This window comes from Callithrix jacchus, chromosome 17 (assembly GCF_049354715.1).
Source record: "Callithrix jacchus isolate 240 chromosome 17, calJac240_pri, whole genome shotgun sequence".
NCBI lineage: Eukaryota > Metazoa > Chordata > Mammalia > Primates > Cebidae > Callithrix > Callithrix jacchus.
The window spans coordinates 14,257,426-14,274,153 of NC_133518.1; the positions used below are offsets into that span (position 1 = coordinate 14,257,426).

Consider the following 16,728-nt stretch of genomic DNA (forward strand, 5'->3'; position numbering starts at 1 on the left):
TAAAATAGTTGTGCTTATTTTACTCTTTTAATTAAGAAAGCTCAAGTTACTTAGGGTACCAAAAATATATATACAGGGTACCAAAAACAAAACTACTAATGCAAAGAAGCAGAGATTTTTATATCTTCTCACATCTTTTGTATACATATACGTATGTAGAAACATGTCTTCAACATGGAAAAATTTTCTCAAGACACTGACTCAGGGCTTGATAAAAATTTACTATATGTAGAATTTTAAATGCAAAAAAGGGCTCAACTAAAGTCACTAAGTATCTGAATTTACAAATGTATTTCTTAAGAACAAAATTTCAACAGATTTAAAGAATTTTGTGGTGTAAGCGTAAGTCAGAACATAGTTAAACATCTGCTGCCATCTTGTGGTTAATTTTACTTTATAAATTTTTTCCTATGTTATTTATATTTCAGTTCTAGTATTATTAGCCATCATGTGGTTAGTAATTCAAAAGGTTATATTGTAAGAAACATTTTCTATTAACATTACATTTCAGTATTAGGGTTATAAGTTTGGAAAGGACTCTATAAGCTATCTAGTCTGACATTCTGGTAAGAGCAGGAGTAATTTCTGCAATAAGGAATTAGTACAGGTAAAGAAAACCATTTTATACGTGGCTAGCTAGAAAAAAAAATCGTATAATCAGCAGTTTTGTAAGATTTGTAACGAAAGTGGTCTCCATCATTTTTCTAGCTAGCATTCTATTGTATGTGCTAGCATTGTATTTCCCTGTCTCAATCTTTTGTGCAACAATTTTTTATTTATAAGAACATATTCTTGGCTCATAGAAATCTAAAACACACATGCACGCGCGCGCGCGCGCGCACACACACACACACACACACACACACACACACACAGAGTCTGATTATTGTTCTAAACACTTTGGAAGGAGGTTTTCATCAATGAATACTTAACTTTATAAACCACATAATGTCTTCCAAGGTTTCACACTTCACTATGATTACATGCTTCATTCCCACAGAAACACCCAACGCAATCTCAGTTACAGTACCATTGTACTGTAAAGGGTCATTTACTGTATCAGCACATTCTCTTCAATCTATGTCATTTGTGCAAAGAGTAAGGGGGTCTATATCTATCACATGTCTCTCTCTCTCTCTCTCATATATAGAGAGAAAAAGAAATCAAATTATCTTTCAGGAACCTAGATTTCATCCAAGGAAAGGATATCTGATTCAGGCATGTCATTTAATGTCAACATTTTTATTCTCTCATCGATTTTCACTTTAATCTGTATAGTACAATGATAATTATATACTTAGAATGGCATTTGATTTTAAGAGGTTCGCATGAGAAAACAGATTGGCAACATGCTACTAGCTATCTATTGCTTAATAAGATTTTTTTTTTTTTTGGCCAGATGTGGTGGCTTACAGCTATAACCCTAGCACTTTGGAAGGCCAAGGTGAGCAGATTGCCCGAGTTCAGGAGTTAAAGACCAGTCTGGGCAGCAACACAGTGAAACCCCTCTCTACTAAAATTTAAAAATTTAACCAGGCATGGAGGGTGTGCCTGTAGTCCCAGCTACATGGAAGGCTAATGCAGGAAAATCACTTGAACCTAGGAGGTACGGGTTGCAGTGAGCCAAGATCACACCACTGCACTCCAGTCTGGGCAATACAGCGACTCCATCCCTCCCACCCCCCAAAAATAAAACAAAACCAGAATACTGTCTATTTCATAGCCATGTCTAAGAGCACCAAAGAAAACCACAGCGTACATTAAAAGAAATCCCACAAGCTTCACTGAATCAGAGCCACAGGGGCTGCCAGACTATGAGGGCCTAACATATGTAAGCCAGGAACTCAAATAATGTTTCATGTATCTACATTATATATTTTCCAAAACAACTTATTAAACCAGTTTTTTTAATATACGCAAAACCAAAACTCTCCATTCATAATAAACAAGTCATGAAAAATGTACAGTCTTAGTCTAAATGCATTGTCATGAAACTTTCATTTCATTTCATTATAATACTGTTTTTTTTTAAGAACTTACAGCATCTGCTTTACAAATGGTGTTGGCTACATGTCGACACAGCATCTTTAGCCAGTTTTCTTTTGGAAGTTCATCTGATGTCATCTGGAAACTGAGTAGTACATTTGCCTGCTCTGTTGGTGGTCTCACAAGCAAGGCAAAAGCATTATGGCAATCTAGGGTTCCAGAATAACCAAAAACATAAAGTGTCACTCCTTGGAAAATGACAGTTGTATGCAAGTTTAGTTCTCTCAGAGCAATGAAATTCCAATGAAACTATCTTTTGTCCACTTTCCTCCTACCCTCTATTTTTAATGACAAAGAACATCACCATACTAAGTTGAAGCACTGACAGACAATATAGTATACCATATAAGGAATTATATTTTCCACGTCATTTAATATTTTCTATGATAAAATTTAAGTAAAGAAAAAAACTGAATTATAACATTTCTTAGAATTCTAGAATTCAAGTTGTAAGAATTCAATTACTCAATTTAAATCATGTTCGAAGAAATTAAATTTCCAAATACTAAAAGTGTTACAAAAGTTGATGCTAAAATACAACCTATTTTAAACAAAGTCTGCCATAATTAAAATCCAAAATTGAAGATTTTAAAAACAAGTATGTAGTCAGTCTTCCGTATCTGTGGGTTAAACATTTGTGGACCAAATATAGTAGAAAAAAATTGTATCTGTATGAACATGTATAGACTTTTTATTCTTGTCATCATTCCCTAAACAATATAGTAAAACAACTGTTTGCACAGTATTTACATTGTGTAGGTACTATAAGTAACCTAGAGATGACTTACAGTATATGGGAAGATATGTATAGGTTATATGCAAACACTATGCAATTCAATTGAGCATCCTGGACTTTGGTAACCAAGGGAGAACCAGGAGCCAGTCCCCATGGATACACCAAGGGACAACAATACTATGTAACCTTTAATTAATCCAGAGTTTGACAACTAAGTGAAAAGACCAATAAGTTGCTGTTCAAGTTTTCTTTAAGAATCATTTCTTGGCCAGGTACAGTGGCTCACGCCTAGCACTTTGGGAGGCCGAGGTGGGCAGATCCATGAGGTCAGGAGATCGAGACCATCCTGGCCAACATAGTGACACCCCTCTCTACTAAAAATACAAAAATGCAAAAATTAGCTAGGTGTGGTGGTGCATGCCTGTAATCCCAGGTATTCGGGAGGCTGAGACAAGAGAATCGCGTGAACACAGGAGGCAGAGATTGTAGTGGGCCAATATTGTGCCACTGTACTCCAGCCTGGTGACAGAAGGAGACCCCATCTCAAAAAAAAAAAAAGAATCATTTCTTGGCTGAGCATGGTGGCTCATGCTTATAATCCCAGCACTTTGGGAGGCCCAAGTAGGAGCATCACTTGAGGTCAGGAATTAGAGATCAGCCTGGCCAACATGGTTGATCTCTACTAAAGATACAAAAAATTAGCCGGGCATGACAACATACACCTGTAATCCCAGCTACTCAGAAGGCTGAGGCAGGAGAATCCAGAGCGGGGCTTCCGTGAACCAAGATTACGCCACTACACTCCAGACTGGGCAACAGAGTAAGACTTCATTTAAAAAAAAAATTGTTTCTTATAAAACAAAATAAATAATTTCTCATGAACTGAAACCTTTCACTATTAGAGGAATTGATAATGGCAAGAGCTAATATTGTAAAAACACATGCCTAACATCCAAAATATGGCCATGCACATATACCACAAGGTGTCAAACAGATGACACTGTTGTAGGTAGGTATAAATTTTCAGCCATTTCAGGCATTCAGAGAACCTGCTCTCTAATACTATCAAAATATAGAGTAAAATGTTCCTTAATACACCATATGACCCCATATTAACTCTACCAGTTACTCTGGGTTTATTTATTGCACTCGCATCTATTCCTGATCCATACCTTAAGCATAGCCATAAAAACGCATCTCTTGGCAACAATGAAAGTGTTAAGACAGGGGGTGCAGGTAAAAGACTCGTTATTTTGTATTCTGAAGGAACCAAATAAATAAGTTTTGGTGTGGGAATAGGCTAGGCTAGGGTGCTATTTTAATACATAGCCATTTAAAAGCTCTTTGACCTTTAAAAGATGAGGGTATCCTATAGGTCGAGATAGTACTTTCATCTTAAAAAAACAAAAAGTCAAGGCCGGGTGCGGTGGCTCAAGCTTGTAATCCCAGCACTTTGGAAGTCCAAGACGGGTGGATCACGAGGTCAAGAGATCCACCCAAGTTTACGCCTGGTTAACAATGGTGAAACCCCGTCTCTACTAAAAATGCAAAAAAAAAAAAATTAGCTGGGCATGGTGGTGTATGCCTGTAATCCCAGCTACTCAGGAGGCTGAGGCAGGAGAATTGCCTGAACCCAGGAGGTGGAGGTTGTGGTGAGCCGAGATCACGCCATTGCACTCCAGCCTGGGTAACAAGAGCAAAACTCCGTCTCAAAAAAAAAAAAAAAGTCAATTCTATTCCTAGAGATGGAGTTAAGATACAGGTGCAAGAACAATTACTTTAGCAGTCTGATCAACTATATTTAAAGATAATTTACCAAAATAAATAAATAAATAAACAAACAAACAAGATAATTTACCAACTGAAAAAAGCCATAATGGAGTAAATCAAACCTACAATGAATACAAACTATTTTTCTACAACCAAGAATTTATCCAACCAGCATACCTTCTGTCTCTCTTATGTCCAGTACCTTCTTAATCTGAGAAAGAGGCATTAGGTGAATATGCTTCAGAGAAGCTGGGGGTCGGGTTTGGCCATGAGGACTCCTAAATGTGCCAATAACCTTGTGCCGTTTTCTTGCTATCTGGTTATAGAAAATAAGGTAACAGTCAATAAAATGAATAAAAATAAGGACCAAATACTTAAAAAATAAAATAGCACTTATCACACAGATCTATATGTAACTCATTTAGTTATTATTCATTACAGAGTTGTTATAAGAAGCAGAGTTACTATGTAACAAAAGTCAAACATGTAATTGTGTAGCAGAAATGTTCATGTTTATGTAAGAATTCAAAAGTCAGGAAAACAGGCCAAGGGATATTTTGCAAAAGGTCCAAGAGGTATGAAAGAACTAGAAGCATGATGAGAAGTGATAGGATCAAGGAATAACGGAATCTTAAATAAAAGGCCTTGAATTCAGGAGAAGAGGAATAGTTGACTAAGGAAAATAATTAAATGATTTTAAGCTTTATTTTTAAAAAGGAAAAACAATTGCAAGTGTTAATTTGATGACAAATGCTAGTACATCAGTGTTTTAAAAAAAACCCTTAAAATACGAATAAAACATTTAAAAGTTAAACATATCCTTAAATCTAAAATTAGTTTAGATTCAGTATACAATAACCTGTTCTTAAGAAAACATAGATTTTACCCATTTTGAATGTTTCTAACTCTTATTATTAAATATGATGCCGGCTATAGGTTTTTATCAAGTTAAGAATGTACCATAATTTCCATTCCCAATTTCCTAAGACTTTTGTTTATTTTTCCTAAACAAATAAGCTAAAGAATAACAGTTTATTTAGGATTACAGGTTTTTCTTTTCTTTTCATTTATTATGAATTCTGAAGACCAAATTTAATGTTATAAATAAAGCAGTTTTTGTTGAAGTGATTCTAAGAGAAGCTAAAAGAGATAAAACAAAAAGTCAATAGATTCAAGAAGGTAAAGGAAATGAGAAGCCAGGGACTTGGTAGCTACAGGAAATGATCAATACCAGAAATTAAAGTACATGGCAAGTCAAGGAACCAATCACAGAAGACTTCAAGGAATCCGGAGGGAACATAAGATAAAAAAAAATGTAAGCCACAGCTTTGTCAGGAATACGGGCTAAAAACCAGAATGGATTAGCAAAGAAATAGAGATAATCTAACCTATTTGATGAATAAAGCAAGCTAACCTAGGGACTCTAACAGGAAAAACCTATAAAAGCTTTAATAGAAGCAAACAAATAAAATACAGAGAAACTATATACAGTAAAGCCCCATGACAATGAGAAGCCAGATATCATATAATTGAAAATTGACTCCGCCTAGCCTCTGTTCTCAATCAGGGCAGGCTAAAGTCGTCTTTATGAGGGAAACAGGTAGTTGAGAATTATCTGCCTCATGATTTTTTCAGTTTCTCACTTCAGAATATGGTCAATGGTGTATAGTTTTATTTTTGGGCTCTTTGTAACATGATTGACCAAAGAAAAGTATCATTTTTCATTTAGCCTCGTAACAACAAAACTCTGCATTTAACAAAAGTGAATTTTTGGTGAGATTTTATTGTACCTGTAACTGTTCTGCACATGAACTGTTGAGATTCTCTTGTATTTTATACTATAAATAATAATGGATGTGATATATAAGAAGGCAACACTTTGATAGAAGTGAAGTAGGAAATGACAAACAGAAAGCATATGACATTAAAAAAAAAAAAGGAGGCAGGTGCGGTGGCTCACACCTGTAATCCCAACACTTTGGGAGGCTGAGGTGAGTAGACTGTTTGAGTCCAGGAGTTCGAAACCAGCCTGGGCAACATGACAAAACCAATCTCTGCTAAAAATAATTAGCTGGACGTGGAGGTGAGTGCCTATAGTCCCAGCTACTTGGGATGTTGGGTAAAAGAATCACCTGAGCCCAGGAAGTCAAGGCTGCAATGAGCTGTGGTCTTGCCACTGAACACCAACCTAGGCAATGAGAGTGAGAACCTGTCTCAAAAAATAAAGAGAGAAAAGAAAAAGGAAACTCTAATCATTTCGATGAAGGTAACAAAGTTTCCAGTAACAGAAAAGTCAAATGAGTCTTATTAATGTCTGTTTGATCAAAATGAACATTTTTCTCTTCTGAGATGAAGGAAATCTGCACTTTTTTGGGGGTGGGGGGCGGAGTTTCTCTGCTGTCACCCAGACTGGAATGCAATGGCACGATCTCGGCTCACCATAACCTCCGCCTCCTGGGTTCAAGCAATTCGCCTGCCTCAGCTTCCTGAGTAGCTGGAACTACAGGTGTGCACCACCATGCCCAGCTAATTTTTTGTATTTTTAGTAGAGATGGGGTTTCACCATGTTGACCAGGATGGTCTCGATCTCTTGACCTCGTGATCCACCTGCCTCGGCCTCCCAAAGTTCTGGGATTATAGGCGTGAGCCACTGCGCCTGGTCACTGCACTTCTTTTTATCCCTCACTACTGTTGTTTTAAAATACATATTAGAAAGATGAACGAGTTAAAAAAACACACACTATTCAATTTGCCTGTAATATAAAAAGAAAATCTAATATGAACGTAAAAATTTTAGAATTAGATTCATTATACCCCATCTGACTCCTCATTTACTCTAAAACCTGCTGATTTAAGAAGAATTGAGGAATCATAAAGAATTCATGATAGTAAATTATCAAGTGATCTCCCTCTTCAACAAAATACAACCTCATCATTACTGAAAAAAATCTACTTAAATTTCAAAAATCTCGGAATTATTTTATGAATCTTGAATAAATACACATAAAAACAAGAAGTTCTCAGAATTCTTGACCTAAGCATTTATTTCCATGGAAATAAATTTTCATTTTAACTTAGATTTGAAGTCATGAAAATTTATCATGCTTCTTAATATTACACCTTCTTCTAAAAGCATTCTATTAACAGTATTAAATCATCAATTGTCCTCAATTTTTTAAAGAAATTATTATTTGAGTTCTTTAAAATTCAACATTATACTTCAATTAAAGCTTGGTTTTAAATATTCAGGGAAGTTACAAAATTCAGAAGTATTATTATGCTATGTGAAGTACATCTTTACCTCTAGGCAATCATTGAAGAGGAATAGCGTTACTTGTTCTCCTCTGTCACAGGGGTGCTCACCTAGAGAAATTGTTTCAACCCGTTGTACTAAGCTTCGGTGAGAAGATAAAAGATTCGCCTGCATAGGTTGAAAATATAACAAGAGAAATCACTTGGTATCAAGTAACTTTTAAGAAGTTGTCATGTAAAAGAAAGTAGTGCCAAGATATTATTTATATTAAAACCACAGAACCTCATTAACAAAGAGAAGATAAATTCATAATTGTTAAAGGAGAATACTTACTGGGCATCCATCTACTTCATAAACAACATCAAAAATTTGCTTTTGAGCTTCTGTTTTTCTCTTATCCTCATTAATATGCCTGAAAAATAGTTATTTTTAAAACTTAGAACACTAAAACTGCAACAAACACAACTCACGTCACAAGTTGTGTTTGATATGAATGTCTTAATTTTGATAAGAGAATCAGTTTAAATATTCCTTAAAATTATCCCATTACATTAAAAAAAGTTTCCATGCCTATGGAGCCTAGGATGAGGTTTAAAAAAAAAAACTTCTAGCCAGGCACAGTGGCTCACATCTGTAATCCCAGCACTTTGGGAGGCCAAGCTAGGTGGATCACCTGAAGTCAGGAGTTCAAGATCAGCCTGACCAGCATGGTGAAACTGTGTCTCCGCTAAAAATATAAAAATCAGCTGGGCATGGTGGCAGGCACCTGTAATCCCAGCTACTTGGAGACTGAGGCAGGAGAACCATTTGAACCCAGGAGGCAGAGGTTGCAATGAACCAAGATCACAACATTCCATTCCAGACTAGGCAACAAGAATGAAACTCCATCTCAAAAACAAAAACACAGACTTACATTGATTCCTTCAGAAATGTGTTTTACTATTACTCCTTTCTATATTATTTACTATACTCCTTATGCACTTAGTAAACTACATTAAGCCTGTACAAAAATAAGCCTAATAAAATATTGAAGTTCTCAATATAAGTTCAAATAAGGGTTTACGTGAGTCTTCCCAAGTCATAGGCTAATCATTTCACTGAAACAAAAACTAAGGCTACAGACAAGATAGAATAACAGGGAATGAATTTACTCTTCTGCTTGAAACACCTAAAAAAGCCATTCAAAAATATAAAGAAACAAGAGTTCTGAAGACACTTAATAGCCATTTCTGTAAAACAGAATCAAGCCAAGCCCTACAACTGTCCTGGCTTATAGCTTACAGAAAGTTTCTTCCCTGCAAAGAAAACATGGAGTGCCTAGCTATATCCCTAAGAAAAAGAAGCAAATGTGGGAGTCCAGAGTAATAAGATGGCTACTTTGCAAGGCAAATTACTGGAAAACAGCTCCACAGAGAGGACTCCTTGTGTTCTAGGAAGGCTTTCTTGTAACAACCATGCAGTGATCAAGTTCTCAACATGATCTGAGGTTAAGGAAGACACATTAAAAAATTAGAGGTAACAGTGCTCAGTGCTCATATGGCACGGAACAGTGACATGAATCAGAATGAAAAACTTCAAGATACATGTGACATCTGGGTAGAGTACTAAGAAAGGTCTTTCCTCAATAGTGGGGAAAACTAACCCTACACTAAATACTGTTCTGATTCTACCTAACAAAGTTTAAGAGCAAGACACGAAAATAACAAACTGTTTACAAGCTACTTAACTGCATGCCAGAAAAAACTCAAAAACATTTGTAAGAATACAAAAATATCTAGCTTTCAAAAGTGAAACTGACAATGTCTAGAATCCAATAAAATACCAGATATGCAAAGAAATAGAAAAATAAGACTAATGAGAAAAAAAAACCCTGAAACAGAGATGACAGAATTAGTAAACAATTTAAGGTTATTATATCCATGTCATAAATTCAAAAAACTACAAGAACAACTGAACATTTTAGGCAAAAACACGAAAGATACTTTTTAAAATATCTTATTTATTGACTAAATGAAAGTATCATTTTTCATTAGCCTCATAACAACAAAACTCTGCATTTAACACACATGAATTTTTATTGTATCTGTAACTGTTCTGCACATGAATTATTTAAGATTCTCTTGTATTTTGTACTATAAATAATAATGTATGTGATATATAAGAAGGCAACACTGGCAGAAGTGAAGTAGAAAAGGACAAAAGGAAAGAATGTAAGTCTTTAAAGAAAAGGAGGTTCGGCTGGGTACGGTGGCTCAAGCCTGTAATCCCAGCACTGCGGGAGGCCGAGGTGGGTGGATCACGAGGTCAAGAGATTGAGACCACCCTGGTCAACATGGTGAAACCCCATCTCTACTAAAAATACAAAAAATTAGCTGGGCATGGTGGTGCGTGCCTGTAATCCCAGCTACTCAGGAGGCTGAGGCAGGAGAACTGCCTGAGCCCAGGAGGTGGAGGTTGTGGTGAGCCGAGATCACGCCATTGAACTCCAGCCTGGGTAACAAGAGTGAAACTCCGTCTCAAAAAAAAAAGAAAAGGAGGTGGTGATCATCATTTCTGATGACCCAGATCAGCCATCTAGAGATGGAAGCTACAGTGTTTTATATGAAAAATAAACTGGATGAGAATAACAGCAGACTAAACACTACAAAAGAAAAGCTTAATAAAATTGAAGATAGCAATAATGTCACAGTCAAAAATAACATAAGGATAAATTTCTAAATTTTACTTTTTATTGGGGAAGCAAAAATTATAATTTAGGGCATACATAATGACCAGGTGGTCTTCAAATAATAAAGTTTATTCTAATAATAAAGAGAATGTTGGGAGTTTTATTAGAAAGAGAAATGTTATGTATTGTTTTTAACGAAAGCTCATTGACACTAGTATAAAGTTTTGGCGAGCTGGCAAGCTGAGTGAGTAACAATGGTGAGTAAAACTAGTCATAGAGATATGGCAGGTTGTTTCAGCAACTACTAGGTAAAACCAGTCTTGGGATTAAAGCAGACCATTTTAAGCAGCCAGGCTTGTGGAAAATTATTAGAACAGCTGCCATGTGCCCTGAGTGCTTTTCCCCCAGTCCCTTAACTCTGACTTGGTTGGGTATGAAAAGAATGATACAATTTTATATAATCAACGTTCACATTTCCCCTTTTCATCAAGATCTTTCTCTGAAAGCACAGCTAATCAATGATCTTGAGGTTAGGCCTAATTGCCCCTCAGGGCCTGGACAAACCTGTCCTGGTTGTCTCTATCCCACACTGTGGGTAAGATACAGGGGATCTATGTCAGGGAGCTGGGCTACATTTGAGTAACAAAGAGGATAGAAGGGAAAATTTTCTCAGGGAAGCTTTGCCTGAAGTTCCATCTTATCAGTTCTATAGGAAATTAGCAATCATCTCAAAGTTTTGAGCTAACATTAACCTGTTGGGAGAGTTGGCTTTCCAAAAATTAGACAAGCAATAAAAACAAGGCTTAAAAATCATAAGAAAATAATTAATATAATAAATTTAGTTTGTACAATCGTTTCGAAACAAGAACATAAGCCTGATGGCATCTAACTAAACAAATCAAAAGACCATGGGGGATACTGGGTGAGACTAGTTGTAGCGCTACATTGAGCACTATGTTAGAACTGGGTTGAATTAAAGCAGAAAATGCCAACTCTACAGAAGGGACCACCAGTACATTTTGAATAAAAAGTTGTGTTATAGATATTGCTAAATTACTCACTAGGTAGAATAAAATGCTTTCTCACTCCTGTAATCCCAGCGCTTTGGGAGGACAAGGCAGGTAGGTCACAAGGTCACAAGGTCAAGACCATCCTGGCCAACATGGTGAAACCCTGTCTCTACTAAAAAATACAAAAAATTAGCTGGGCATGGTGGCACGTGCCTGTAGTCTCAGCTACTCGGGAAGCTGAGGCAGCAGCATTGCTTGAACACGGGAGGCAGAGGTTGCAGTGAGCCGAGATCATGCCATTGCACTTCAGCCTGGAGCCTGGTGACAGAGCAAGACTCTGTCTCAAAAAAAAAAGACTTTCTTAGTTCAGGTTTTGTCAAGTTACTTAAAGCAGTTACTGATTGTGAAATTTAATTACAGCATTATTTTGTCAAGCCAAAAAGACAGACATCAAGAGGGGTAGGAGTGTCATCATATGGAGTCTTGCCCCATTGTCTTGGGAAAGTCTATCTATGGCATTAAAAAAAATGTCAACTTCTTGTCCTGGTGTGCAGTCTGAATGTCTCTGATTAAAGCATCAGACATTTTGGTGAATTCTTTATGTGGCCCATACATCAGGCATGAGACTTGCTTCTTAAAATTTATCTAGTTTCAGTTGATAGGGCTTTAGAAACAGTACAGCTCCCATTTTTAGTAATTTTATACAAGACAGCTGGATTGGAGGAATCTAGAAGAATTTAGGATCTAGTCTACAGGTAGATAAAAAGAACGCAAAAACAACAGAGCTACAATCTAACAACAGGTGTATTATAGCTCTTTATTGGAAATGTAACTTTTTTCCTATACTGATCACATATAAACCTCAGATTTTAAAACCTCTTGAGGTTAAGAAACCAAACCAAGGCAGACTTTATTTTTACTGACAGTCTTAAGGTTCCTGGGTCTTCCAGGAAGTGACAATTTTTAATTTACTCACTGCAAGGCTAGGAACCTTTGAAGTCAGGTATTTTAAGCATATTTTCAAATACGACATTTCAGTCAAAGCCTTGGTAATATAACCAATGTTTTCAATTGTATTCTGCTATAAAGAGAGATATTTCTATTAGACTTATGTAAATAACTATATTGCCAAAAGAATGCACAAAAGTTTTCAAATTGCAGAGGCATTAAATAGAAAAAATAATAATGTTTTAGCTTTGCACAGTGGCAGTATCGTAGCCAATGAGGTTTATCCAAGGCATGATTATTGCTAATTAAAAACTTTTCCCAATACCTCGCTGTGACAACTTGCAATATAGTCGGCACTGGCAATTTTTGACAGTCTCTACGGAGACTGAATTTAAAAATAAAGTAACATAAAATAAATGTTTTCTCTGTGTTTACAAAAACATACTTTGTCAAACTGTTGTTAATTATATATAGCTTGAGGGAAAAATTTTTCTTAAGTCTGGAAAACAAAACATTTGCATAAAGAACCAATAATATTTTAAATAAAAGTCATTAAAACATCATCATCAGTTATTCAATCCCATGTAATTCATTTTTGTTCTGCTTGATCTTGATTAGCAGTTTCATGAATCCAACAGTTTCTTAAATTAGAGTTTTGGAAATCTTTATCAAGTCCATTGATCTTAAAGTTATCTGAAACTTGACTTAAGGGCACTTGTTAGAGTCATTTTCATGATTATCAATGTTTGTAGAGAAGGATTCAAAACTGTTACTAGATGACAAAAACTTAGAATAGCCATAGTTTAAAAATCTGATGAAAATTTACAACTGACAACAAAATCTGTTATCTCTATGAAAAACAGCATTAAGATAAAAACTAAAATTATAATAACAAATTTCTATAATTTATACAATTTGTGAAACATATCAACAAATACCCATAAATGTACCTACCTAAAAGATCTAGTATCACTTATCATTTGTCAATGTCTTTTACACAATTTATCAAATAAGCCTAATCATTTAATATCTCCCAAGATGAGAGAAGAAATCTTTTGAGGCCTTCCAGGGGTTCACCTAAAAAAAAATCTCAGTTAATTTAGGTTAGAAATACTAAAACTAGAATTTGATTTTGGGGAAGTTTGTCAAAGATGTTGAAAGTCTCAAGACATTTGATCAAAACCAGATCACAGGTCACTTGTGAAATAGTCATTTATGTAACCAGAGTTTAAAGCTTTTCAAAAAGCTTTAAGAGAGATACAGAACTACATGGATAAAAACAAACAAACAAAAACCTGATTCTTTTAAAATTTCAGATGTTTCTTTTGTATATTACATAGATGGTTTTTTTTTTTTTTTTAAGTAATCAAAAACCTAATAAAGGCAACACAGGAAATTTTCTTGATAAAACATAAAAGCTACTTCTTAGGCCGTTATCAAAAAGGCAAAGAAAAACTTTCTGCAGTATGACTGTTCCCTCTTCGGGGAAACTCATTTAGATAATCTGGAAGTTGAGCCAGATGAAAAGAGCACTTGAATTTAATCAGACAAAGAAATAGTGTTGATATACTTCACAAGGGAAGATGGCCGACCACTAACAGCTCAGGATTGTAGCTCCCAGTGAAAGCTCAGAGAACGAGACGACGCCACATTTTTAGACGAATTTTCGTCACTCACCGATTAGCCGATTCCCAGTGGAGGAGCCCCACGGGTCGCCAGCGCGACTCTTGTGGCCGCCATAGCGGTTTTGCCAGCATCTCGGCGCAGCAGCTCTTCACACAGAGCCAAAGGGACTGCTTCCCCTACTGACCGGAGTTTGGAGCTCCGGGAAGTCAGAGCCGCTTGTTGCGGACTCAAGAGGGAAGCCAGACCAGAGATTCCCGGGCAGAAGAGCACCATCAGTCTTATCGCTGCAATTTAGGCCTCCACAGTGGGTTGCTCGGATCCCAGCACTGGGAATCAGTAAGTCGGACGTCGACTCAGAAACCTATTTAGAAAGGCGGTTCATCTATAATGAAGGGAAAAAAACAGCCTAAGAAGGCCGAGTATACTCAAAATCAGAACCCATCAGCAACGGAACAAGCCCTGTTGGAAAAGGACTCATCAGCAACCGAACAAGCCCTGATGGAAAAGGACTGTGTTCCATTATCTGAAGTTGGCTTTAAAAGGTGGATGATAAGAAACTTCTGGGAGTTAAAGGAACTTGTTCTAACCCAATGTAAAGAAACTAAGAACTTGGAAAAAAGGTTCGATGAAATGTTGAAAAGAATAGATAATATAGAGAGGAATACAAATGAACTTATGGAGTTGAAAAATACAACACGAGAACTTAGTGAAATATGTACAAGCTTAAACAGCCGAATGGATCAAGCAGAAGAAAGGGTATCAGAGGTTGAAGACCAACTTAATGAAACAAAACGACAAGACAAGAACAGAGAAAAAAGGATAAAAAGGAATGAGCAAAGTCTCCAAGCAATATGGGATTATGTGAAAAGACCTAATATACGCTTGATTGGTGTACCTGAATGTGACGGAGAGAATGAATTCAAGCTGGAAAATACTCTCCAGGACATTATCCAGGAAAATTTTCCTAATTTAGCAAAGCAGGACACTATTCAACCCCAGGCAATACAGAGAACACCACAAAGATATTCCTCAAGAAGACCAACCCCAAGGCACATAATCGTTAGATTCACCAAGATCGAAACGAAGGAGAAAATATTAAGGGCAGCCAGAGAGAAAGATCAAGTTACCCATAAAGGTAAGCCTATTAGGCTTATAGCAGATCTCTCAACGGAAACCCTACAAGCTAGAAGAGAGTGGGGGCCAATATTCAATATACTTAATCAACAGAACTTTCAGCCCAGAATTTCATATCCTGCCAATTTAAGCTTTACATTTGAAGGAAAAATAAAATCTTTTAGGAACAAGCAAGTACTCAGAGATTTTATTACCACCAGGCCTGCTTTACAAGAACTTCTAAAAGAAGCATTATACACAGAAAGGAACAACCAGTATGACCCTTTCTAAAAATACACCAAAAAGTAAAGAGCATTAACATAAAGAAGAATTTTTATCAACGAAAGGACAAAATAGCCAGTTAATATCAAATGGCAGCAACCCTAAATTTAAATCGACCAAATCTCCCAATCAAAAGATACAGACAAAATCCAATGGTATATCCAAAGATATACATAGACTCAAAATAAAGGGTTGGAAAAAAAAAAAAAAGTACCAACCAAATGGAGAGCAAAAATAAATAAATAAAAAGCAGGAGTTGCAATTTTCACATTTGACAAAATAGATTTCAAAGCTACAAGGATACAAGGGTAAAAGGATTAATGTAGTAATAAGAGATCTTAACACCCAGATACATAAGACCCATAATGAGATTTAGATTCAACGAGACAGAAAATTGATAACGATATCCGGGACTGGAACTAAGATCCAGAACAAATAAACTCAATAGAGCTCTCCATTTTAAACACACAAAATATACATTATCCACAAAATCTAACGATATATCTAAAGATATACAAAGACTCAAAACAAGGGGATGGAAAAAAAAACTCACCAACCAAATGGAGAGCAAAAATAAATAAATAAAAAGCAGGAGTTGCAATTCTCACACTTAATAAAATAGATTTCAAAGCTACAAGGATGCAAGGGTAAAAGGATTAATGTAACAATAAGAGATCTTAACACCCAGATACATAAGACACATAATGAGATTTAGATTCAACGAGACAACAAATTGATAACGATATCCAGGACTTGAACTCAGAGCCAGAACAAATAAACACAATAGAGGTCTCCATTTTAAACACATAAAATATGCATTAACTACTTTAAACACTCAAAATATTGATCGGCCATTATTGAAACCCATTTTAGGAATGAAGTAATATTCCTTTTTCCCTCTTTTTCTTTTTTCCCCTTCTTTTTCTCTTTTTCCCTCTAAAAAAATAAATAAATAATAAAATAAAATAAAATCAGGAGTTCATAAGGATATCACTGGGCTCTTCCTCTCCTTCCCCCATGATTAATTTTCTCAATCACACCAAAAAAAAAAAAAAAAAGAAATAGCGTTATACAAAAACTGTAACAATTCAGACACATCATGAAAAGCCACAGGTAAAGAATTAAGGCCTTCAAGATAAACATTTTAGTGTCAGAATAGAACAGTCGAGTTAGAACCATAGAATACGGTTATGGAAGCTGACAGAAAAAAGCTGAAAAGAGTTATCAACCCAGGCCCTCTCAAAAGGTGAAAAAAGCAAAAAGTAGCAATATGCAT

General features: G+C 35.9%; 1 protein-coding gene and 1 non-coding gene across 12 annotated transcripts in view; one reads left to right on the top strand and one right to left on the bottom strand.

The window, feature by feature from the left end:
- Positions 1–16,728, bottom strand: part of ECT2 (epithelial cell transforming 2) — a 94,829-nt gene that overhangs the window by 21,822 nt on the left and 56,279 nt on the right. For all 11 annotated transcript variants that reach the window (XM_002759378.6, XM_078353832.1, XM_003735027.6 and 8 more), the window contains 4 exons: positions 8,139–8,217; positions 7,854–7,973; positions 4,730–4,868; positions 2,041–2,195 (listed from right to left, as the gene is read on the bottom strand). In XM_002759378.6, coding sequence (XP_002759424.3) covers positions 2,041–2,195; positions 4,730–4,868; positions 7,854–7,973; positions 8,139–8,217 — 493 coding nt within the window. The remainder of the gene's footprint in view (positions 1–2,040; positions 2,196–4,729; positions 4,869–7,853; positions 7,974–8,138; positions 8,218–16,728) is intronic.
- On the top strand, positions 12,676–12,816 carry LOC118149089 (U4 spliceosomal RNA). Its single transcript, XR_004736245.1, has one exon. It is a non-coding gene; the product is annotated as a U4 spliceosomal RNA (small nuclear RNA).